The sequence below is a fragment of the Ctenocephalides felis genome, unplaced genomic scaffold, assembly GCF_003426905.1.
Source record: "Ctenocephalides felis isolate EL2017-DRISC unplaced genomic scaffold, ASM342690v1 CF-g0.4_SCAFFOLD_01492, whole genome shotgun sequence".
In the NCBI taxonomy this organism is placed as follows: domain Eukaryota; kingdom Metazoa; phylum Arthropoda; class Insecta; order Siphonaptera; family Pulicidae; genus Ctenocephalides; species Ctenocephalides felis.
The window spans coordinates 31,398,618-31,426,210 of record NW_020537646.1 but is presented as its reverse complement, the minus strand read 5'-3'; the positions used below and the strand labels follow the sequence as shown (position 1 = coordinate 31,426,210).

General features: G+C 28.2%; 1 protein-coding gene across 1 annotated transcript in view; it reads left to right on the top strand.

The window, feature by feature from the left end:
* LOC113370735 (neuroligin-4, X-linked) overlaps positions 1-27,593 on the top strand; it is a 288,495-nt gene that overhangs the window by 245,132 nt on the left and 15,770 nt on the right. The window contains exon 11 of the mRNA XM_026611427.1: positions 18,187-18,305. Within this exon, the coding sequence (XP_026467212.1) occupies positions 18,187-18,305 (119 nt within the window). The remainder of the gene's footprint in view (positions 1-18,186; positions 18,306-27,593) is intronic.

The window sequence follows — 27,593 nt, the reverse complement described above, 5'->3', positions numbered from 1 at the left end:
TGATTTGATATTGGGTTCGTTGATCCACACATTTGTTCACAAGAAAATTTAATTAACTTGGTACTACTAATAGTAGGTAGAAATTGCAAAATATTTTTTTTATTTCTGAATATACAATTACAATCCGTTTTTCTTATAGCAAACACAATTAGTAATTATTAAGGCTATTAAGCAGTGCCGTCGGAAGCAAATTTTTGATGGGTTATCAAAATTCATGGGTGGGCTCAAGCCCACACAGCCCACACGATTCCGACGCCACTGTTAATAATTATAAAATTAGAACCAAAATAGAGCTCACCACTGAGGTATACTCATTTTTATGCTTAATGAAGAAGTATTCATAAACATAATAAGTTTTGAAAATAATCATCTGAACTGAAACAATTATTATTTATATTCCAAAGCACATTCTTCAAAATCCGTACCTTCGTATTCAGATGTATCCGATTCGATGCCTTTAAATCTGTAGAACACCTCACACCATAGATTTTTGCGCTACTCGACCCACAAAGTATCTGTGCGGAATAATCTATTGTTTGTGGGATTCCGGGTAACTATACATCGAAACGTATGTATATTTTAAATTTAAATCCACCACACGTATACATGTATTTTTAAGCGTGTTTGGGTTTTAGTTTGCTGGTGTTTGTATGAATAACGCATATAGTGTACACCTATGTGTTTTTATCCATCTATACTGTCTGGGGCGACGTGTGATACGGTTCTAAATCCTTGCTTCGGGGTGTTCTACATATATAGAATAGAGTTAGACTATTTATATACAGCATGAATCAGGCGAATTTTGTTCTGAGTTTATACAATTTTTGATATCTTTTATATCAATTCTTTTTATATCTTATTACCCAGTATTTGCTCATTTAAAACTACTTCATAGTGAACCCAACGATTGGCTTACATGTGGTTTTACTTATTGTATTAATTATCAATAAGTGATGAAAATATACGTTCAAAATCATTACTACGTATATGTATATCTTCTTATATATAAAAATGGAGCTCTCGATAAAATAATATGGTAAAACTCGAAAACAGCTAAACCGATTTGGCCAGTCTTAGCCTTGAAAAATTCGTGCTAATCAGTAGGTTGTCGGAAACGTGAGATATGATTTCAAAATCGCGTAGAAACTTTACATTTTGAATTTAAATTTTTTTGTAGAAGCGTAATTTAAATAAAACAATGGACGCTGGCTAACACGTCAAATGTCAAACGTTTTTGACATATGATGTTCAATTACATTTAATAAGATATTTTACATGAATATTACTTGATTATGATTAAATTGTAGTAAGTAGTTTTGTTTGTAGTTTTATTTAAATAAAAAACGTTAGTAAACGGGTAAATGCTAATATGAAAATGCACTTTTTGGCGTTGTAGCACTCTTTTTTTACAAACCATATTTTTCTCTTTCAAGGTGCTCTGAAAGATCTCATTTGTATAATTATACAGTCATTGGTATTTATAAAACATTTTCTAGGCTATATTATTTTTTATTTGTTATTTAAATTCAGAACCTAAATTTGGTATCGATCACGGGACCTTTTGCCGAATAACATTTTCCCAGTTATAATTTCCCAGAATTTATCGTAGAATAGTTAGTAATATATGAAGGTCCGGGGTTAAAAAGGTCCACCAGTGATGTGTCAAAAACCAGTAAATTTAAGCTTTGTTTAACAACAATATTTGAAAGTAAAGGGGAAAAGATATATAACCAGTAATAACCTCGATTCTTATGACTTTCTTCCGCCTTCTTCACTTGTATACAGCATATTTCTAAATGCAATATTTTTTCTTTTATACTATAAATTATCCAGAAATATTTTTATTTATATATATATATATATATATATATATATATGACCTTGGTTTTCTTTCACGTTTATTGTTCAGATTTTATTACTTTAATTCTGCATAAAATGTCAACAATCTTCATTTTTCTCCGTCTAGTCCGTACAAAGAAAACAATGACTTCGTGCTTTTTGTGTTTTTTGAATCCACTTTTCATAATTATACCAAGTTAATGTACTCGTGTTTCATAGTAATTGTTTTTTATTCTTTGTGAAACCATTTCATATAAAAAAAAAACAGCAAAATATTGCTTATCAATGGTCACTTGCAAAATTATTATTGGCATAATCTAAGAATTAATTAAATTGCATTCACCTAAAATTATTCATCCTTTCTTATTTCTTTTAATGAGAAAGCAGGCAGAAATCTAAAGATTTATTTGAGAATAACCAGTCAATAATATATTTATATTGAATTTAGTAAAATACACCACTCTACATACAGCATATTTGAAATAATGCAAGTATACACGATTTACCATTTAATTAATTTCAGAACCTTTTGAGTAAATATACGTTTCCAAATACAAAAGTGATTATTCAATATTAACATTTTGCAAAACAACACTTTATTTATTACTTTCGCACGCATTATTGCATAATACTTGTACTATACTAATATGTATAGTTATACAAAACCCAAATCTAATAAAAATTCTCTTTTCATGATTCACTGTTCGAATTATAAATTCAATTATATTGGGGATTTTGAAATTTTCATAGAATAGATTAATACTGCTAGAGAACAATTCATTTGTTTAATTAAAAAAATCGCAGGTAGTTTAAATCTTCATCAAGAGAAGCTTCATGAAATTAAAAATTGATTTAAATCATGTTTTGTTGAAATATAAAAATGCATTATTTTATAGTAAAAATCTACATTTACCAGAATTGTTTTATAATATATTTGAAATACATATTTGATTTTTTTAAATGCATTTCCATTATTCTAATTTCATTCAATCTGAATCTGATCCTTTTTAACCCAGAAGTCAGGGTAAAAATAGACAGCCATAGCGCAAAACGATCCACCATTTTATTTTGAATTTTAAAACGGTTCTATATAATAACTACATTATTGAATAAATGATGGTTTTAATAGTTAGGTTGAACAATGATATGTTGTTCTTTTGCAATTTTTTCTATTTATTTCTACAATATTACAATAGTTTTATAATTTCCCACATCTTGAAAATTTCTCTCGACACACTCTAAAAAGATTTATTAAAATTTGAATAACCGTTTAAGAGGAGTATCAATTCATACATCATTACAAGAGAATTTTATGATATATATATATACATATATATATATATATATATATATATATATATATACATAGAAACTGTAGAATCTAACTTGAAGATTGCATTACAACTTATGAAACAATCAAGAAATATCGTATAATTAAAAATTATAATAAGGTCTTGTACACTAAACAACAATGCTCTCAATTAAAAATACTAATAACGAAAGAAAATACCATTGTTATGAATATGCAAACATTGTCGGTTAATCTCCTCATAGGAACGTCGTAGCAGTTAAGCTGTTAGCTGGTTATACACCTTTTGTCCTCTACTTTCAAATATTGTCAAAATTTCTGACTTTACGTTTACTTTTCTTTGTTTTTTTTTTTTAGAAAACGGTGTTTATTTGTACTTGTGGATCTTTAAACCTCGCTTTATCTTATACAGGGAATATTGTTGTTGGAAAAATTCCTGACTTAATTTGTTTTTTTGAGATATCAGTGAATCTTTTTATTCGCGGGCCTTCAAACCCCGCTCTACCTTATACTGGGAAATCTATATCTGTACGGGTTATATATATATATATATATATATATATATATATATATATATATATAGGGTCCGCCAAATAACTTTTTTATTGAATATTTTCTCAAATTTATTTTTTTATTCAAAGGTACAATCCTTTCAGTTAATGAAATAAATTCATTTTATAATGATTATAGTAATTACATTCAAAAATGAAGAAAAAAAGCCTCGGCTGAAAAATGAAAATGAAAAATGTTAGATGGCATACCCTGTATATACATCCATATGTGTATTCTATATATGTTTATAAACAAATGTTGCATATAACGCGTGAAACATCTACGAGAGTCTACGGCGTAGTAGGTGGCAGGTTTTTAGCATATGCCGAGACAAACTGTCGCTCGCTCCCAGCTACGATTCCAATTGTGCACTCTCTGCGGAGTTTCTCCACCAGATTTCTAGCCGGGATCAAACCGACTAGAATCACTGATGGAAAGATAAACTTGCAGATCCACGTATATTTTCTTTATTCGGATAGTACTTTGACTGAAATAACATCAGACGAATTATGGAGATAAGTTCTGTTGAAGAGCACGCTGAGATAGAACAAATTCGGTTAAAATATGCTCGTGCTTTGATACAAGAATATTTAGTAAGATGTACAAAATTTATTTTTTACTTACGTTTACCTGTTCGTTGATGAAGAAATGTCTTTGAGAATTTCATATGGGGGCGGGGGTTAATTATATAAACTTCAACTCAAACTATAAACTTTATTCAAAATACCCTGGGCGAGCTCCATTCTAATGGTTCTAACTCTATACTTAATAGTCTTAATAATTATTGATTGTGTTTTCTTATCGACGTTTTATACTTTATTTTCAAAAAATATTTTGTATTTTGTACACATTATATCGAAGGAGTATAATCCACTAATTTTGCCGTGGAATAGACCTATGTTACGTAGCGTTTTGCTTGTAAAATGGTACTAAAATCTGTATAAATACCATGTATTTGCTGTGCAGTCAGGCGTTTTACACATAAAATATAACTGGAGCGAATTAGCTCCAATAAAAACTAAAAATGCTATCATATTTTGTATGAATGAAAAAAGTAAATACTACTGATGTAAAAAAAAATTATTATTGATATGTTGAATTTTGGTTTTTAATTAAACCCGCCTAACCAAATTAAAGTCAAAATATTAATGAAAGCGTATTAAAGCATAATTGTGAAATTGAAAATAACAAATATTTATGGAACAAGCTCTCAAGTAACTTTGCTTATGTGTTATTACGCCACATCACAAATATGCACATAAGATAAGATTATTAACTTTCCGAAGGAGAAGTTTATGTTTTTTTTTTAACGTTCGGGCGTTTTATTAGATTAGATCTTCTATCAAAATTGCGACAGTTTTTAGTACCAATTTATATAAAAATGCTACGTTACATAGCTTTGCCGTAACATTGATCTATTTTACAATAGAATCGGCCCACAATAGTACATCAAATTTTTAGTTATCAGACCGATATCACAATTTAATTTGACAGTTGCGTATATTGTCATTTGATGACAATATTCATTTGATTTAATAATTACCTATGAAACCTGACAAAAACCTGAAACTGATTTAATTAGTTTATTATTATTTTTACAATTATAATTATTATTTGTACAGCAATCAGAATTATTCTTAGTTTTTAATGAGCAGTTGTGTTGTGCTTTTAACCTTCTAGCCTTATATTAGAAGGCCACCTTCAGAAATTTGTTTTTTTTAAACGTGATTTTTTTTTAAACTTGAAATTGGAATGTATTATATTAGCGAGCCGGGCAAATTACTCTCAATGGTGTGAAAAATATATACTTTTTACCAACAAAAATTCAATTTTAATTGATATTTATTATATTTGCCACGTATTTGTTTGTATGGAGATAATATCAACTTAGAACTTTTTTTTTAATCATCATCTTAAAATATTTTTTTTCTATGTCTCACGACATATTTATGCTCAGGATATATACCTGTGTGAATTACCAAAAAAATATATAAGATGATGCACATTTTTATTTGTAGGAGTTTCAACATTATACATCAAAACAGTATTGCAACGTTTGTTTTATATTACTTGAAGGCAGACAATTTTTTCAATATGTTTATCTGTGCTTTAGGGGCATCCAACAAAATCCCATTTCATCTATGAATTCTGATTTAAATCACGAAGTAAAAACTTGTAACCAATTTATTGACATCATTATTTAGTCACCGAATTCAAATTAAAAAGTTTGAATTTATATATACAATTCTAAAGTAGCAACGTACATAAGTTCTGTTTTCATTTATATATAAACTTTTTTTTAATATATTTATTAACAGCAATCAAAAATTACAAATTTTTATAAGCTATTGAGCAAAATTATACAAAGAAACTGCATTACATGAAATTACATACACATATACATCTCTACAAACACAAACTAATGTACAAACATAAAAAAATATGTGAAATAGTAACATCTAACTATCTAAATATCAACTATTCATCTGAAGTTTTGTTATAGAGGAGCTTGGTATCAAGCAGTAGTGACATCCATTTTTACTTGATAGTATATATAGTAATATGCTTTCAAGCGATAATTATTTTTATAAAATATTCGCTCTATTGTGAAAATTGTATTAATAAAATTTACTATAGAAATGTAACAACTGTTTGGGTTGCCACTTGTAAAACCGACGTAGAATACTGCCAAATGAGCCCTGCAGCTAATACGATTTATAAGTTCTGATTGCTGTTCAATAAAAAATGTCAATTTTTTAAATGATAAACACATTGAAAGTGAAATTCTTTACAGAATTCTTATTGTTAGTCCAGTCATTATAGTAAGTTCACCTCGGAATTTTAGATACCTAGTCTGTAAATACTGTATATTGACACCCTAAAATTTATGTTTACCTAACATATGTAGGTTTTGAGACAACTTTTAGGATGGCAATATTTACAGACTTGCAGCTGGGTATTTCGAATTCCGAGATTCCAACGTAATTTAAGCTTCAATGACTCGACTATATTTCTACAAATTGCATATACTTACATAAACTGAATTGTAATGTTAATACTTGATATATAGAAAACTACCAGATTTTGTCTAGCACTCGTAGTATATATGTTGATTGAGTAATAATGAATGATAAATCAGCAAATTATTAAACAATCCCAAATATGTCAGAATATCGATCCATTATCCCTATACCTGGATTCCATGAGAATTCACTTAGTTTCAAATTATATTTATACCGTCCCAAACCAATACCTAAAATGGTTTTATATTACTTCGTCCTGCCCCATTTTCAATAGTCGTAGGTATTCCTGGGACATTTCAATTACCAAGAGTCGATAGAGCGTTATATCGTGACTTTCATTGGCCATCAGTGTGTGATTTCTCGTTCGCCGACGCAAGTTTTCGGAAAGTTTAAGCTGTGATCGAATTTCTTGTGCTCCTTTGTATATCTGAATATTCATGTCTGTGCCAGCGTTTCTGTTTGCCTGTATTCGTACAGTCGGATGTGTGCACATGTCGTATCTCTAGCATATGTCAGATGGGAAAAACCAATCGCTCTTACTATATACCAGATATATTTCAATATATTCGATGCCTAGGGGATACGGGGGATAATTGATTTACTTTTGCCAAGTTATGAGCTGCTACCGTACTATCAATAGAAAAATAATCAGACTTATTTATCGATTGTTTCATAGCGATAGGATGTCTATAAATTCATCAATTATTGTTCACTAATTAATCAAATAATGTTATAAATTAATAGCTGAACCTGATCACGCGTTGCTGTGTTATATCTATAAATAAAAATTCAAACAATAATTGCAACTCTCTTACACTCAGTTATTAAGATGGAAAATAGATTGATTGTTGAGCTGTGGATGCATCATCGAGAAAAATGCCCCATTCAGCAACTCAACCATTTCTAGTTCTTAATCATTACTGTTATTGAACTATAAATTTAAACTCTAAACTATAACCATAATTTCATCACTAATTGATTAAAATTTCGAAAATAATATTCTCAACATATTACTCACTTACTTGTTACACATAGATTAATAGTTTCCAATATTGAATAGTTAGGGTATTATTTATAGGGCATGAAATTATCATCTAAATATCGAATCTAATTAACAATTGAGCAATATATTTTTTTTATTCTTCACAAATTTATATGCTATTATTTGTTTTATTGAATACACCATGAACAATATGAAAATTCCCATGCAATAGAAGATAACTTATAAGAGAATAAATTTACCATAAAAGTGCGGTTACTTCTTAAATTTTAATGCATTTGAAAGTATAACTGATCATCATATTAATCAAAGTGAAATACGCTACAAATTAGTCTTAGTTTTCTAATTTTATCATTTTTTATTTTAGCAATGTGTCTATTTAGTTGTTTAAACTATACATCAATTCACACCTCGATATAATCAAACTATAATTTTTTTTATTATGTTTCACAGCTTATTATTGAGTTAAATGCCAATCAAATAAGTCTTCTAAAAATAAAAAAGTGTTAGTTGAAAAACAAGTTTTTTTATAACATTTTGTATCAGACTGACATTCTCAAAAGTGCCTTAAGTGAAATTGCTGGAACATCGCATACCAATAATAATTTTTTTTAAAAGATTAACATTTTTGAAAAAAAATTACTTTGAAAAAATTAGATTTTTGAGAAACTATAGATATTTTTGAAAAAAAAAATTCAAATTTCTTTATTTGGAAATATTTTGGAAGTTCTGAACTTTTTCAAAATTTCTTTCTTTATTTTGTTCTTTCAAATGAACTTTTTCAAAGCAATCGTACTGCCTTAACTGCATTGAGGCGAAATATCGAAGCGCATAAGCGCCGCGTCGCCATCTAACAGATAAACATTGGTACGAAACCCATAGGAATGTAAACAAACTTTATACTTATTGTTAAAATCTCTATAAAATATCTGATAATTTGCTGTGCATATGTCTAATGATCATTTTTGACCGCCAAATGGCATTTTTTTTTTACTTTTTTTACTAGATCTCCGAAACCGCTAGACCTGCCTTCATGAAAATTTGATCAGTTCAAATTAATAAGTGATAAATAATCCAATCTTTAACACATTATATAAAGTGAAACGATTAGAGTTGACTTTATATTGACATTGAACTTTCTGACAATTTTCATAACGTTTTTGATTAATTATTAACTCTATTATCATCAAAAAGTACACTCTAATACTAATAAAATAGTGTAATATTATATTGATGGCCATAATGCAATTATAATCGTGTTATCTAAATGAATCAAAATTGTGAGAAAATCATATTGGTTTCTAGAAATGTGTTAGAAAAAAATCACAATCGTAAAAAATCGTACAAAATACATAGTTTTTTAAAAATGATATTTATGAAAACAATCATAATCGTAAAAATATCATAAACATAAAATTATTAATCTTGAGGTTTCAAAAGGTGTGTCAAGAAAAAATTATAATCGTGGAAATATTCATATAATGATGGGGTCTTTTAAATGTGTTAGAAAAAAATCCTCATCGTGAAAAATTATGTCAAATAAGTAAGTTTCTATAAATGTTTTTCACATAATTCATTCTACTCAATTTGGTACCTTAAATAACCCGGTTTCCCTTATTCTAAGGATATTTCTAGGGTAGTGAGAAGTTGGTCGAGATCGTAGCGATATATACAATATGGTATTATCTGTTGTGTGCATACAATTGATGCTGTTATAGTTCAATAAAATTCGATGTGTAGATATTTGCCAACATACGTTATACACATAATAGTATTAGAGGCATTTTCTATAGAACATATGATATTTGAGCATCAAATATTTGGCAAGTTGTTCTTTTCATAATCTGAAGCATCGGTTTCCTATTGTAGTATTTTACCAAAATGTTTTTGGTTTTGCTTGATAATTGAATTTATGTATAATTTAAATTTACTTTTATAATGAAGTAAATTTTTGAATCTTAAGTTATCAGTGAATTTCTGCAATTAAACATTTGATATATTTGTTAATATATTGGAAAATCTTGATAAGATTATATAGAAACATACGATTTTGACAACGGCAATCTAATGTATTGAAATTCTTTTAAAATTATTTATTCATTCATATACATATTAATATATATATATATATATATATATATATATATATATATATATAATATGTATATATATATATATACATTATTTTCATATCTCAGACAGGCGGAGGTGCCTGGTATGAGAGATTATGAAAACAGTTTTCATATTTTATATAAATTTTATTTGACTATTTCATTAATATAATATCTATTATATTTTTAATTTAAATTTAATTTAAATAATTAAAAATGATTTGCAGAACTTCGTCAGCAACGTATTCTGTTATTTTATGTACATACTCAATAATTTCTTACTTCACTTTGGTATAAAAGCATCACAATATTCGTAATTTATCAATCAATATTTGTTTAAAATTTTGGCTGTTTGAAGTGCATTTGAGTTTTGTTATTGTAGGTACCTATCTCAAAGTTTCATTTATGAATATTTGCATATATACCGAATTTCTCATCGTTAGGAACGTCATTAATTTTAATACGAAGTCAAATCCTTGTAACTATCATTATGACAAATAATCTATTAGTACAATCGTTATGTGACTTGAATCCTGTATTCATGAAAATATATTATTACATCTACCAAATTTAATATAGTTATACACAATTATATATGTGTTCACTTCCATATTAATAAATATATCGACCACTAACAAATTTGAGATTTGAAATCCATAAAATAATTATGAAAAGCCTTAATTTCCAAGTTATTTTCTTGGATGTTGTTCAAATGAACTACTGCTTCCTCTCATTATTTGAATTATAGCAAGGTAGCTTCTAGTTGTCTACTTTACCTATCAAATCAACTATTTTATAACAAAAATATTCGCAAAAAGACTAGTTGTCTTTGGCGACCTAATAAAAATGGATAAAATCTAATTTTATTCTTAGAAATCTCATTTTTATTTGTATATCAGTTTCGTGAATAAAAGATTTTCAAAATATTTCAAAATTTTACTGTGCGGGAAATTTCAGCAATATGCCTTAGTCATGCACTGCTAGCTAGCATTTTTATTGATACAGAATTAAATTTATTAACTGAAAATGAAAATTTTTATATATCTTTACGTTTCAAAAGTTTGTGAGCATTTTGGCATACCTTAGAAAAAATGGATGTATGTGTGATGTCTGATTAGTTTTTGGCGGAGGCAGGTCTAGCAGGTCAAGATACGGGGCAAAAAGTTCCAAAAACGGTAACTCCGTTTTTAAGAGAACGGGGCGTCCAAAGAACACATTACTTGTATTGACAAGATGAACATATTAAAGGCAGGTCTAGCGGTTATAGACTCTCAATAAAAATAAGTCATTTGGCGGTCAAAAACATTTATTGGACTTATGCACATCAAATTATCAGATATTTTAGAAATTTTCATGTGTACGCATTTTGTGTAATTTTTTTTGGGTTTCGTACCAAGATTTTTAGTTACGGTACGGGACGTTTCAGCAATTTGCCATAAGGCACAATGCCATGCACCACTAGTTTACGAAGCATTTTATTTGTGTGTTTTTTACACCTAGTGCTTTTCGCGTTTATACTGGCAATACAAATTAATTATAAATCCTTATTCTTGAATACAAATCTTTTCCACGTCTACACCTAGTGAAAAAGCTCCGAAAAACCTTATACTTTGAGCTTTGTTGTTCACTTTCAAATATTCTCTTTTACCTTCCGAGTTCTTCTGTTTTTCGCAAGTGTGAGTATTTTAATAGCTTTATATGTTCGTTCCGTCGTCGTTTGCATAGAGTCAGTCCTCTGACGTCGTCGCTACATTTGAAAGTTTTAATTCGCGCGATGCAAACATCTGGTCCCACCCTTCAACACTATACTATACATAAACACTCATTATAATACCTACAAAAGCACACTGTGCAACGATAACAGATTCTAAAATAGAATTTCGGACAATGCACCATATTAATATTTTCGTTGTTTGTTAAATGTTAATTGAGAACTCGATTTGTTTCATTGTTGTACATTACATTCAACTCTGGTGATAATTAGTTATTTATAACTAGTATAAATCAATAGTTGCATTACTGTTGATGGTCTTCATTGAAACCATCAAAACACCAAACAACCATAAAAACCTTTCATAATTTATATTATTTATTATGTGGTTTTATTAATAAAGAAGTTATGAACTACGTACAATCAATGCTTTATGTAGGTTTTAGTTAATTATATTTTTGATTTCTTATATTTGTTTGAAAATGAACAGCTGAAAGCTTTCGAAGTTTTCTTGATATCTAAAACATCTATATTGAAACATTCTTAATTTACTCACGAGCAAATTACAACTTTTTTGTTCAACACTTTGCATTTTTGAGGAGTTTATCATCGTATTTTATGAATTTGAAAAAAATTGTCATCAAACCAGTTAGTGGTGATGCATATTGTATCCTTGAATAACTTTAGCTTTTATACTTTTTGCAAATGTTCAGTAGACCGAAAAGTCCACTTTTAAATTTAAAAAACTAGCGCCAATTTGTACCCAAAATTGAGTTTCTGCAAAATTTCTTTGCTCATCTAGTTCTATAGTTGATCTTAACTATCAACTAAAATACTTTTGCAAGTAATTCAATACTTGCTAAATCTATTAATTATTCATTTATTTCATTCATTTTTAAAACCTGGACAATAAAATATATTTTTGTATTAAAATAATCATTTATAATTATTTTCATTTATCAAATTTTCTTTATTTCTTGTAACTATTATTATTAAAGTTAATTCAATGTTTACCAAAAATTATTAATCATGATTTTGACTCGACTTGACAATTATTTTTTTAACTAGATAATATATAATATACAATTTAAATTAATTCTATATTAATCTCTTAATTATAAATCTCTAAAATTCATTATTTTAAATTAATATAAAGCGGAGAATCTCTTTCTTTGTAGAGATTTAGGATAATCCTAAATTACAATTTAGGACAACAAACAAATCTTTTATTTTTAAAAAACAAACTTTTTAGAACAAATTCAACTCGTATGAAGTAAAGCCAAAGTCTGTATTCATTTTTTCTCCTTTTTTGTAATATGTTTCCAAAAATAAATTTTATGAAATAATATTTAATTTGATCACTTCAATCTTACATTTTTCAGTAGCATTTTCAGTAGCCTTTAAAGAATTGTTATTAATTAGTGCATAACATAAAACTTAATAAAAAAAATGTGTATAATATATGAAATCTGTATAAAAAACTGAATTTGATATTATTGTATCAAATAAAATTGTTTCTAATTTTGAAACTGTTGATCTTACTTGTTTCAATTTCTAATATGAGATCATTATCGAGAGGATTTAAACTTATTTGAACTTATTTTTAATTTTGAAGCTCATTAGCGTTTAGACAGATGTGAATAATAGTGAATATATTAATAAAACTTATTGAAAATATGTATGGATAATATATATAAAATCTACAAAAAATTGATATTCTTATATTAAATACTTATTTTTAGCACCAGAATATCCCATTCGGCGTATAATCAAGAGGTTTTTATTTAAATCAAGAGGTTAGTTTTAAATCTAACAGTTTTTAAATGATAAGCACATTAGCTTTAAAAGAATTTATATTAATAAGATATATAAAATTTATAAAAAAATCATAATTTCATATTATATTAAATATTTATTTTTAGCCCCAAAATATTCGGTTTTAAAAATGAATAAAATTGAACTTAAAGAAAACATATATGTATGTAAAGGTCACTTATATCTTTTTTATAAGTATAAGAAATTGATTCATTCATTTCATAATTGTATTTATTTTTGCATATATTATCCAGTTACAACAATATGTTGTGAAATCATCAATATAACAATTTTATATAAAAATTGATAATTTTATTTTCTTAAACAAAATTTTTGCAACTATTGGACTATTTCAAAGGCTAATATGTTTTATGGATCGTGAGAATTGTTAAGAATATTTTAATAATTCTGAACTATGTGTCAACTCTATTCGTCTCTAATAATACACTTTATCTCTAAATACTCATTTTTTGTCTCTAATTTCTGATAAATTACATTATTTGTCTCTAAATGTGTTATATAAATATAAATATAAATATAAATATAAATAAATAAATCTCTATAGACGTATCTCACAAAAATCTCCCTCTCTAACTGCTCCTCTTCTACTATCATGAATCCATTGCAATCTTATATGCATACTATCATTCAAACCAACATTCATACAAAACAGCGTCTCTGTCTAGACATAGCTAACACATATTTTTGTATCTATTCCTAAAAATTTGAAAATCCATCTGGAGCGATTCACATGATGTCGTTGCTGATATGCTTTTTGAGTGTTCTGTAATTTTTATAATCGGCGAAATGTGAAATCTCCACGATGGCTGTTTTTGAAAATAAAAGTCCAGTTATATTCACGTTAAATTTATTTAATTCTATTTTACAAATACGTCCTTCTTCGACTGTTAATACTCGAATAAATATTTATCTGAATTTCAGGTCCGACGGAGTACATTTTATTGTCTTATTTTATAACCTAATTATATGAGCCGTCGAACCTGGAGAGGATCGTTCCCTATTTACTCTTGACCGTTGTATGAAATGATATTTTATAATTTTACGTCGACGTTTACACCAGATGATTTATTTTAAAGAATCATCCACCATCAATTCATACAAAAAACAAACGTAACATACTTGACATATTCTAATACACCTTTACTGATCAAGAAATCTTGCTACATGAACAACTACTGTAAGTCGAGATTTCCACAACTTGCTTATGGGAAAATAATAGTTGATTCGAATATCCTTGTGAAAGTTACCTCTAGGATATACTAGTAATACACTTTGACAATCCTTTATCCGTTGGCGCTTTACATAATACAGAGTTGTCATAACGAACGCACAGAAATATGACTGCTACACCAAAAGCTTTGCTTTGTTTCGTTTCGCATCGTTCCGAGCTCTTGTTAAGCAATATGTCGCACCGGTTTCACGTTTTTGATATAAAATATTATTCACACTTGCACACACAATTGCGTGCACACGTACGCACATCAATGGTCTCGAATTACTTTTGTGTTTTAGACTTTTTATTCCTAGTTTCCTGGTTTCATTTCATCAAGAAACCAGCAAAAATAATCCTTTACAAAGTACTTGATTGTGACAGGAAGGTGCTAATGAGTTTTGATGTTAATGGTAAATGATTTTATATGAAAAATGTATCTTGAATACAATTTTATCACTAGTTGGTATTGGTATTTAGCGTTGAGGCAAGTTACATAAACTTCCCGATATGTATAAATATCGACTCAATCAATAAAAAAATAAATTTGTGAGTAATTAAAAGTATTCCGAGTGGATTTATTACACATCATTGAAAGCGAACGAACACGTTAACTCGGAGTATTGATTTCTCACAAATCAATAATTTTTATAATTGAACCAGTTTTCGTAGGACGTTAGTGGTTTAGTATGTTCATTAAGAACAAGTAATCAATCGTTATACCAAGTAGATCATCTAATTTTAATTTTAACAAACGTCAACAAAACTACTTATTTTCTCAAACTTTGATGAATTTTTAATATTAAACTACTTGTCGTAAGGCCGTAATATTTCTATAAGACCATGATATACATCGCCAAAGAAAGTTTCATAAAAATCGGCTTAAATTTATTTTTCAATAGTTAATTATAAGAAAACGGCTAGGTAGATTTTCACCTAAAACTAATCAGTATTATTCCCAACTACTATCTTTCGAACAGTTTTTGATTTTTTAAAATCGATTCAGTAGAATGAGCTTAAATGTGGACGAAAAGTTTAACACTTTTTTTCAAATTACAAAGAAACGGCTCGGCAGATCGTCTCACAAAACTGACACTATAGTGCTCACTGAGATACAGCAAATGGCTTTTAAATTTTTGAAATCGGTTAAGGCGTTTTTGAGCAAACGTCGATGAAAGGTCTAATTTTGACAGATACCAAAAAAATGATACCAATTTTTGCAAACTTTGACGAATTTTTAAAGCTAAACGAGTTGTCGTAGGGCGGTAATATTTTAGCATAATCTAGAACAGGCATCGGCAACCTACGGCACGCGTGCCAGGCTTGGCACGAGATGGGGTTCTGAATGGCACTCCTTAAAGTAATCAGGAAAATCGGAAATATCGAGTGATTTTTAAATAAGAGAAAATGTTTAATTATAATTATTTTTCTAACGTAGCTCGCTAATGTAATTCAACCTACGTTGAAGTACTTAAAGATGAATTTTCCAGAAGATGCAAAGACTTTGAAGCTTATGTGCCTTTATTTTCCTTCCTCATAAAACCAGATTTAATAGATCCATCAATAATACCGTTTGATTTGTTGATTTTCGAATGGATTAATGTTGATAATTTTGAAATGGAAATTATCGAACTAATATCTTCAGAATCTTCAAAAAACAAAATTGAAGGAATTACAAAAAAATCTGGAAGATGAGTCTATGGAAAAATTGACAGCCATAATAAATTGTTGAATGACATTGTCGGAAAAGATTTGATTGTTTAAAGAAAATTGTATGCGCTCTCCTTTCAGCTTTTGGTTCCACATATCTCTGTGAACAAATTTTTTTCTCACATGAAACATATTTTGAGTTCACAAAGAAATCGTTTAACAACTAAACATTCAGAATCTTGTGTGAAATTAAAAGTTACAAATTATACCCCGGATATTGAAACGTTAAGGAAAAGGTTTGCATTAAAGTTGTTTAGTTTATATTCGAAATTTATGTTATTTGTTAATAAATATATTTAAAAGATAAATTTGGTTATAATTCTTCTCCCCTAGAACCTAACTATATATTTCAAAATTAAGGCGGCACTCTAAATCATATTGGTAGAGTGGCTTGGCACACTACAGTTAAAAGCTTGCCGACCCCTGATCTAGAAGACTGTATGATATCTACCGTCAAAAAAAATCATAAAAATCGTCGTTTTTTTTAATTGTATTACAAGAAAACGGCCCAGCCGATCTTTACCAAAAACTTATCAGCACGATTCCCAACCAATATCTTTCTAACGGTTTTTGATTTTTCAAAATCGATTAAGAATTGCGGGCTAAAATGTGGACGAACATTTTTTCACTTTTCTGCTATTTATAAAAAAACAGCTTGGACGATCGTCATACAAAACTCAGAAACGCTAGTCCTCAACGAGATACATAGAATGGCTTCTAAATTTTGGAAATAGGTCGAACCGTTTTTGAGAAAACGTCGATTTACGGCAAAAAATCTGTTCACATACACACACACACACATACTTTTTCCAAATTTGGTCTCATTCGATTCAGAATGGCTTGAAACGTCGAGAAAACATAAAATTAGCGAGTCGGATTTTTTTATGAAAATAAACTTCTCCTTCGGGAAGTCAATAAAAACTAGAAGTGTATGGCAAAGTGCCTTAAGGTTAATTGCTGGAACTTCCCGTACCGTAACGAAATGTTAGAGTTATATTAAATGTTCTCAACTAGGTTATTACAAATGGTGTAACATTGTCTAAGATTTATAAGCATAATATAAACTGAATTAAAAAGTTATAATTAATTATTTAGAGTATATAAGCGATTTTGGAACTTTAGTCAGAATTCAAATTAAAAATGAATTATTTTTGATATACAAAAGAAATAAAAATCAAGAATTTTTTTTTCCAAAAGCAATTATTTTGTCAAAACAAGCAAAAAGTTTTTTGATTCATTCCAATCGGATGCTTAGTTTTCTCAAAAACAGCCATTTTTTGCACATTTAGCTCGATATCACCGAAACGGCTGGACCTGCCTTTGCTAAAAACTAATCTCCACTTCTACCCGTCATTTCAAATTGAATGTCTTTTAAATATTTTAAATAGGATGCTCCGTTCTCTCAAAAACTCGGTTTCTATTTTCTACTAAAAATTTACCATGTGCAAACTTTTAGTATGTAAGTATATTATATAAATGAATATATATGTATATATATATATATATATATATACATATAAATATAAGAGTGGTCCTTAATATAGACATTTTCGAATTTCCTTGCGCCTACGGGCTCAAATGGTCCTATATTGATAAAAAACAATTCTCTGAAAGTTTTAGCTCTTAATATTGTCTTTTAGATAAAGCGCAATTCAAAGTTTTTATGAAAACATTTTCAAAAATTTTGCAGAGAGTCGAATTTTCAATAAAAATTGACACGACTTTTCACTTTTTATTATTTGTCGATAAGATATACCTAAACATTTTTTTTTAATATTAAAAATTTTTTTCATACTATTTCCATACGAAGTTTAATTGAATTTTGCACTGTCTAAAAATTAATATTTAGAGCTAAAACTTATATAAATATTTTTGCTTGTTTCAGGAATCCGAATGAAATTAAAAAACAGGAACAAGTTTTACCAGTGTCCAGAGAACGCAATAGGTTCCGTTCAATTGTTTGGGAACAATATGATCCAGTGCATCAGAAGTATCTAGAAATAGGTAAGTCTCTAATATTTTAATTGAAGAAATAGAAATTAAGCACATCATTCTGGTCCATACAATATAACGTAAAGACTGCAAACGACAAATCAAAATAAAGTTCAAGCGCAATAGCTTTCAAAAACATTATATATTAAATAGCGATGCGATTGAACGTTTGAAAATACTAAAGCATGACCTAAAAGGAACTTGAATACACATATTTCTATGAAGGTGTAAAATATAAAAATAATGTCAAATGATATTTTCCTTCAAAAAGCATTATCTGCCATCTAGACATCTGTGTTTGTCGAGGAATGCTCGCGTCAATCCCGAATGATAGATATCACTATGCATTACGCCTTCCAATATTGCGTGCTACCACTGCATCGCATTAAAGTGCAACACATGTAATAATATACAAACATATTTCTGTATATCCATCGTAGAAGCTGGATATTAAAAATATTATTTTATTTATACATTCACTCGATCTGTATTCTCCGCCGAGTGTTATTGATGTGCACATAAGGGTAATATGCAATTGAAATGCAATAAGATATTATTACATTTATGTCATGTCGATTATGTTATCAATTATGTTATGTCATACGATATTTTTCGCAAAGACAAGTGTGTTTTGCGTTATATTTTATTCTGTCTCGATATAAAGGAAAATTATTGGTTAAATTTATTGTACTGTGACATTATATGTGTATAAAGCTGCGATAATTTAGAATTTTTTTATTGGGGTGTATATGTTTGAGGATTTTAACATAACTGATTTAACTCGGCTCTATGAGATATTGTTATGAAATACACTTCTAACTTAACCCTTTCGACTCAGATGCAGCCGCTCCGGCGGCAAAATTTATAAAGATCTCGGAAAGAGTGGAAAGTGTTAGTCAGTTTTTCATATATGGTGGCCCAAACAGTTGTCTCATCTCTTTGATAAGCAAAATTATTACGATTTCTCTAATAGTGATAAATTTACGATGATGCATCAATGCCGGATAAGAGCTATTTTTACTTAGAAAAATGTTATCTATATTTACAAATGGCAATCGATGTAACTACTGCTTGACATCAGGTTGCTTTAAGCAGGTATTAAAACCAGCATCTTCGATTCAAATCCCGTTGTTCTAACCACTTACATACGAGCAAGCCTACATAATTGATAGATGCTTACATTACAGTTTTGTTAAAATGAACATTTGCTCGAGTTTTCCATCAAATTTTAATTATTTTGAAGTCATTTAACAGAAAATTTTATGTAAATTATTGTATAACCTAGTGATATATTGCGTTTAAAGTAAAAATTAGCTTTAACTTTTTTTTGTACATCAATCAATAATAATATATTAAGTAATTTAATGATCAGCATTACTATATTGCTAAGTTTTTGTAATTTATAAAAAATTAATTTATCAAAAAAGTAGTTTACATATAATTAAATAAATTTGATTTAGTTTTCTACGTAACATATTTAATAATGATTAATGCGCAAGACAGAAAAATCTTGAAAAAAAATTAAAACGTTTTATTATCTAAGAAGAATACTAAAAATAATTATTTACACTAAATGTAATTAATTATTAAAATATTAAGCTAGTTATAAAATAAAAAAAGATTAAGAACTACGTGCAGTTTAGGCAGTTTAAAAGTGATTATTATTACAAAATAAAATAAATTAAAGTTAAAATTGATATTTAGTGTTAGTATACATAAGTCTTTAACCTTTTTTTTAAATATTCTGTCTCATAAATTTTATATCAACGTTCTTGCTTGGAAATTACTAGTATGTTTGATCAGCCTTTTTCATACTTTCGAATAAGTCTGAATATGTTCTAAATTTATTTGAATGAGATTCAACTTTTATATCATTTTTCTTGAAACCGATTTGTTAATTCATATAATTATATCGTATGTCTCCTGGATGAATGAGTGGTCAAGCAGTAGTGATTTTGGTTTTTACTTGGAAATTCATATAGTAATTTATTTCCACCTGAAAATATTCTTTATCCTATATTGCTGCATCAATTATTAATTAGTGTTAAACAAATTATAATAATAAATTTATCTCATAGAAATAATGTAACCGTTGTTTTGCCTTCTGCAAATCCTTCACGCAGTTAAGTCAAATCTACACAAAAACTTATAAAACATCCGATCACTGGTTGATAAAAATAAATTAAATATAGTTGTTTCATATTCCTCCAAAAGATAATTTGTGAACATAGCGTTTTAAAAGCTGAAAGTTATGTTCAATTTTAAACATCACACCAGTTTAGGGATTTTTTCTTTGTGGAATGAAATTATTAGCATAATATAATATGCTTTTTTTAGCCAATATATTGTATACGCTTTAATGAGAAATTTTGAAATTGTCTCCATATTTTCCATATAACTCTCAGCTTCTGCAACTCTACCTAACACGTAAAAATTATAAAAATCATTATTCGAATATTCACTGTGTATTGAAATCATAATATAATTAATTGGCAGTATTTTTTATGTTGTATAGGCGTTATTGCTCATTCATTTTATTGGCGTTCAAAATAGAAATATTTTCATTATATGCTGATATTGATAAAAAAGGTAAATTTATTTTTTACCTTCACTGAACTTGCATGAATCTGTATTTCAGTACATTGCTGCTATCTTTATGTATTCGCGATATACTCGTACATATCTGTATACATATACTTAAAGGTACGATAACCATTAGATTTTATGCTACTGCTGGATATAAAAAATAACATAGCAAGAAAATACCGAATGAAATGGAAAACCCAAATCGTCAAATAATAAAAATCTGTACTGTCACACTCTGGTACCAGTTGTCATTATGCAGAGGTGGAGAAAACTTTACAAAGTTTGATCGTGTAACAGAAAATGATCGAAAATTATTATACCTTAATATCTATGATTCACAGAAAATCTATTACTGAAACCTTTGGATAACACGTTGTTCATTCTTTGTTTGATCGATTTTAATGGCTAAGAAGTTTTATTGAATTTTTGGTATCAATCATATATGCCTGTACTTAAATCACTAGCGCTTTCTTGTTTTGACCTTTTTTTTTTACCAAACCCAAAAATTTGAACATAAAATTTAAATTTGAATAGTCCATTTTAAATCAGTCTATACTCTCGCATTCAATGAAACACAATTAACTGAAAAATCAAAATCTGTTCCTAAGATATCAGTTGAAGAATCGTGCTGACTAATTGAAATTTATAGTATGACTATTTTAATAAATTTTTCCATTTTAATAAAAATTATGAACTGAACCAATATCCTAAAATAAGAAATCGATTGTTTAATTCTCAATAAAAAAAAACGTAATCAGCATTTTTATAAGAGACAGTTGAGCAAGTTCCCAAATTCAATACTTACTAAATATGAATTCTTATTAAGCTCTTTAAGTATATTGGGAATTTCATACATCTTGCACATAGTTTAAAATTATTTTCAAATAATGCTGAAATGACCATTTTATCATACATAACTATTATTAATATTCAAAATTTGACTATTTTAACTATTTAAATATTTAAAATTCATGACTAACTAAGATTGAGTCATAATTGTTTTTATCATTTTTTTAACTACATATCGATATTTCCAAAGTCCAATTTGGAACCACAATATGGTTCCAAAAGTGGAAGTCCAACCACAATATGATAAAATCTATAAAGCAAGATTTAAATTATTGTAATAAATTCAAATTTCCAAGTATTATTATTTACCGTTTAGATAAGAAGTGTACTTACATAATATCTTCGACTACGACATCTATCAAAATTAGATGTAGGTAGCATTCTGTTTTATGGCAGGTTGCTTGAACTTCCCGATATGTTTAATAAAGCAACCGAAATAGTGAGTTAGACAAATTTTTGACAAAATTTTAACTGTTTACTTCAAAAATTTAGTATTTACTCAACTGAAACCAAATAAATAAACTCAAAAAAATTAAAATTTTGACTCAACATATCACAGAAGCGACTTTAGATAAAAAATTTTGACTCATTATATTCAAATTTTGATGACTTTTTAAAGTTCATCTACTTGTCGTAGGACCGTAATATTTTAATATGTTTAGTATGGACATATCATCATCATGGAAAAAATTATCAGACTATTTCCATGGAAATTATTAATATAAATAAACTTATACATACACGTATTTCTGAAAGTATCGGAAAAATTTCAGTTATAATTATTTGTATATCTTTTTAGTGTTGAAGAAATGACCCGATTTTCACAAAAAACTAATCAGCACGATTCCCAACCAATAGCCTTCGAACAGTTTTTCAATATTTAAAATCGATACAGGATTGTGGACTAAAAAATGGATGAAAAACTTTTCACTTTTCTGCTAATTAAAAAGAAACGGCTTGGTCGATCATCATTCAAATCGAATCTACGCGAATCATATAGCTTTTAAATTTTTGAAATCGGTGCAGCTGTTCACGAAAAATGTGAATAAAAAATCGAAAAATCTGATCACATATACACAAACCTACTTTTTCTATATTGCTTTAGAATGACTTGAAACGTAAAAAAACATAAAAATAGCAAATCAGATTCTTTTGCGAAAACGAATTTCTTTGCAAAGTTAGTAAGTTTTCATACCACGTGTAATCTATATGTTGAAAATACTAGTAACTAAATCTAAGTATGATGAAAGTACTAGTATTTATAAATTATTTCATAATCATTTCTTTACTATGCAGTTTTTTTTAAAAATACTTAGTTTTTTAACTCCAGCTATATTTTCGTCCAATTTAAATTTGTAAAACCATAAAGTGAAAAAAATATATATGGGTGACATTAAAACATCATTCATTCTATAACCATTCATCACCTTTTTCGCGGAAAGAAAACTCTAAAAACTTTTCTATCGAGTTAAAACACATTTCGCGAGCTCTAGGTAGGTGCGCACGGTGCGAGGAATCGAATGAAGAAAAAACCGCTCGCGGAAAAACTCGCATAACTCCCATTGCAAAACTTTGTCAGCTCGTTGATTTTTATAATATAAATAAACTTATACATACACGTATTTCTGTGAGCATAGTAAAAATTTCAAAGTTACATTTTTTGTGGAATATTGGAGTATATTATATCAGCATATCGAAAGAATGCGTAGAGGAAATTGATAAAATATAATAAAGAAAACGTGTCAATGGGTAGACTGTAACACTGATCAAATTTGAAAAGAATACGCGAGTGTTGATTTTATGAGGGTATTTGTTGATTTTAATTTAAATGCAACATTAAAGTTTTTGACAAAACTAAAGTAATTCGTGGTTTTAGTTGTAATACATTTGAGAACTTATTTCATGCATTCAGGTAAAGTCAAAATCTATATTTTGATGTTAAATGCCAGTGCTGAATATATAATGTGTATTTCTACTTACATATTATATAATACTTATTCTCCTACTTGTTAATGCCAACTGAATATGCCTTATTATTTTATGTCGCAAGTTTCATTTGAGACATTAAATTTTTTTTCAAGAGATTTTCCGTGATATGATGTTTCCAATGGAATCTACTTTAGATCAGAGATAAACTTGAGGACAATTCAAGTCAGTTCTACGTAAATCTCAATGCATTTTGAATAGTGTTCCAATAAAAGCAATAAAAAAGTTTATCTAAGTGACAAACAGCGTTTATACCAATATGCTTTTACAATTACTTCAGCCCATGATGGTCATCCTATTCAACTATTGCAAATACTTTTCTTAAAAATATTATTATAGTAGATACAGATCAGATAGTACGTCTTAGCAATTTATTTTTGTTATAAATATGTGCGTTTCTGTTTGATTTTACAATTTAATTACGGAAGGAGTCTTTACTGTATTTGTGTTAATTGTGTTTTATACTCATAGTTAGAATATTATATTCACTTAGTTTTTAATTATTTTCAATATACTATCTAATATATTTTACTGAATTCAGAACAAAATTTTAAATGAAACGTATGGATTCTAATAAAACTTAAATAGAAAAAGATATGAATGATTTGATGTCACACTCGGTTTACGTATATGTGAAGGATATAAGGTAATTTTTTATGTTAAAATGAATGAATAAAACTTAGTACAATGAATGAATAAAACTTAGTACTTAGTACAAACAAGTAAAATTATTACTTTAAAATATTCTCATTTGCTAAGCTCACGTTTGTATCATAATTCTTTAAAATTGAAATTATGTAATGATCTATAATATTTTCACAACATTAAGATCTGAGAATTGCTAATACACTTAAAATGGAATTTTTGAAAATCTATCTGTACATATAGGGTAGGGCGGGGCACAAAAGGTCTCACAAAAGCACAAAGGAACCTTTAAGTAATAATATTGTTTAAACCAAACGGACTACATCATAGCACATCATGTATCAAACAAACATCGTTCTATGTTCGATAAAATTCCCAGAAAATTCCTAATTATAGAAATTTGTTTTTTTTACTATTTTTCTAAAATTTGTCATCTGTTTTTACCCTATATTTTAAAATCCTCGTTTTTTTTTACTATTTTTTGAGAGTTTGTACCTTTTTACCACATCCAATGGGACAGCCAAAAGAACATATCCAATGATTTGTTTTTAAAATTTTAAAGGTTATTTTACGAATTAAATATAAATCATATGGGAAATTATTTTTATGGATATAACACTTCATATTTATCCGGCACTTTGAAAAAATCTTCATTAGCAGAGCTGGAAAACTATTAATTTAACTTATATTTTGCATTTTTTTTTGCTATATTTCATTGTTTACACTTATGTCAGTGTAAAGGTTCAATTGGTCCTTTTTACCCCATCCACAAGTAAGCTTTTATAGAGGATATACGAAATTATCTGTTGAATCTTACTCAAATTCAACAATACATCTTATGAAACAATCAAACAATGTATATTTAAAAACTATATTAAGACCTCGTCGTTTAAACAACAGTGCTCACAACCAAATTAATAACGAAAGTTAATACTTTTGATATAGATTTTCAAATATTGTCATTTATCTTTGTTTTTTTAGTATTATTTTTATTTTTCAGAAATTTTATTTATTTCATTTATTAATTTTATTATTATTATTATTTGCTTTTATTTTATATTAATTTATCATAACTACGGACATCATTTCAATGTAAATTCTATCCTTTATTTTATACTCTTTTATATTCATATTTATGTTATTCATCATTATTGTTACTAGATGTAACAGTTTAACAAATATTGTAATTAAAAAAAAATCTGATAGCTTGCTTGATTTAACGATGGTTGATAGCATATCTGTTTTTCTTTACTTTCAAATATTGTTGTTAACAAAAATTGTAGCTAAAGCGAATTAGTTATAGCACACTTAGTCTGTATTGGAGCTAATTCGCTCTATATTTTCTGTTTTATATGAAAAACCATAGTACACTTAGTCTATATTGGAGCTAATTCGCTCCAGTAATTATACTCGTTTTTAAAACTATGGTGGTAGACCTTTTTACCCGCGGATCTTTAAGTCATAACACTTCAGTCTAATTGAAGCTAATTTTCTTCAGTAATAATACTCGTTCTTGAGACTTTGGTGGTAAACCTTTTTACCCGCGGATCTTTAGTCTATATTGGAGCTTATTTGCTCCAGTATTTACACTCGTTCTTGAGATTTTGATGGTGGACCTTTTTACCCGCGGGTCTTTAAGCCTTGCTCTACCCTATATTACACATTGTTAGTATCTTGGCGACGAAATATCTGGTTAAAGTATATACTTTCCAAACTTAGATTGTCCGTAATCTTTGAACTCGAGGAAACAATTCATTAACACCTCTCCTTGGATGGCCATAGTGGGACTTATCGCGTTTCGCCCCAAAGGCGGCGGCGCTATCTATCCTATTCGAAGCTGACATATTTTTCCTTTTATACTTTTTGTTCGCGATCACACAAATCTTTGGTTGATTTTTTCTCTGTTTTCTATTTGCCAGATCTCCTTTCCATTATCTCGCCGACTCACATAAACGGCGGAATACGTACGTGGTAGGAATACATAGGAATATATGCATTTTGCACAAAAGTGTGCGAGCTCTGCCTCTGGCGTATGTGTATTCTAATATCTTCATGTACCATCGAACGATGGAAAAAGCAGGGTATTTGAACCATTTATTTTTACTTTGTGCTTTCTACAAAAAATGTTTTTATTCTTTACGAAGAAGCGCTTTCATATTAAGAACAGAGCGAATCGATACAATAGAAGTACAAATGGAATTTATAATACATACATACATAACACACACACACACACACACATATATATATATATATATATATATATATATATATATATATAACAAATATCAAAACTAGTGGTGTATGGCATCGTGCCTTAAGGCAAATTGTTGGAACTTCCCGTACCGTAACGAAATGTTCGAGGAATATTAAATGTTTTCAAATAAATTTTTATAAATATTGTAACATTGTCTAATATTTATAAGAATTATATGAACTGAATTGCAAAGTTTAAATTATTTGTTCAAAGTATATTAGAACTTTAGTCAGAATTAAAATTAAAATTCGATTTATAAAATTTAATTTTTTCATTCCCAAAAGCTATTATTTTGTTAAAACAAACAGAAAGTTTTTTGAATCATTCAAATCGGACGCTTATTTCTCCTAAAATCTGCCATTTTTTGCACATTTAGCTCTGTATCTTCGAAATGGCTGGACCTGCCTTTGCCACAAACTAATCACCTGTTCTCCCAATCATTGCAAATTAAATGATTTTTAGACCATTCCAATCGGATACTCCGTTCTCTCAAAAGCTCGACTTGTATTTTTGCAACTCTTTGCTCCGTATCTGCGTTACGACTGGACCTGCTTTTGCCAAAAACTAATTAACACATCTCCCTATCAATAGAAATCGAATGTTTTTTTGAGCCATTCAAATCGGTTTATTCGTGCGCCTGAAAACGTGGACGAAAAATTGTATCCATACATACATTACATACACACACACATCCATTTTTTCTGAGATATACCAAAATGTTCAGAAATCTTCAAACCGTGAAGAAATGTAAAAATTTTCAATTTCTATTTTTGGACGATTGCAATTACTTACCCTATGGAAAGTTAAAAATATTTTCATCAAAATTCCTAGTTAATTCATGAATGAATTCATCAATTGTGAAAGTAATTGAAAAAAAAATAAGGTCTTAAGCTCAAACAAACTCATATTATTATAGTTCTGCCTGATACACTTTCAGTTATCAAAGTAAACTTTTTGCAAAATTATTCTACATAGAG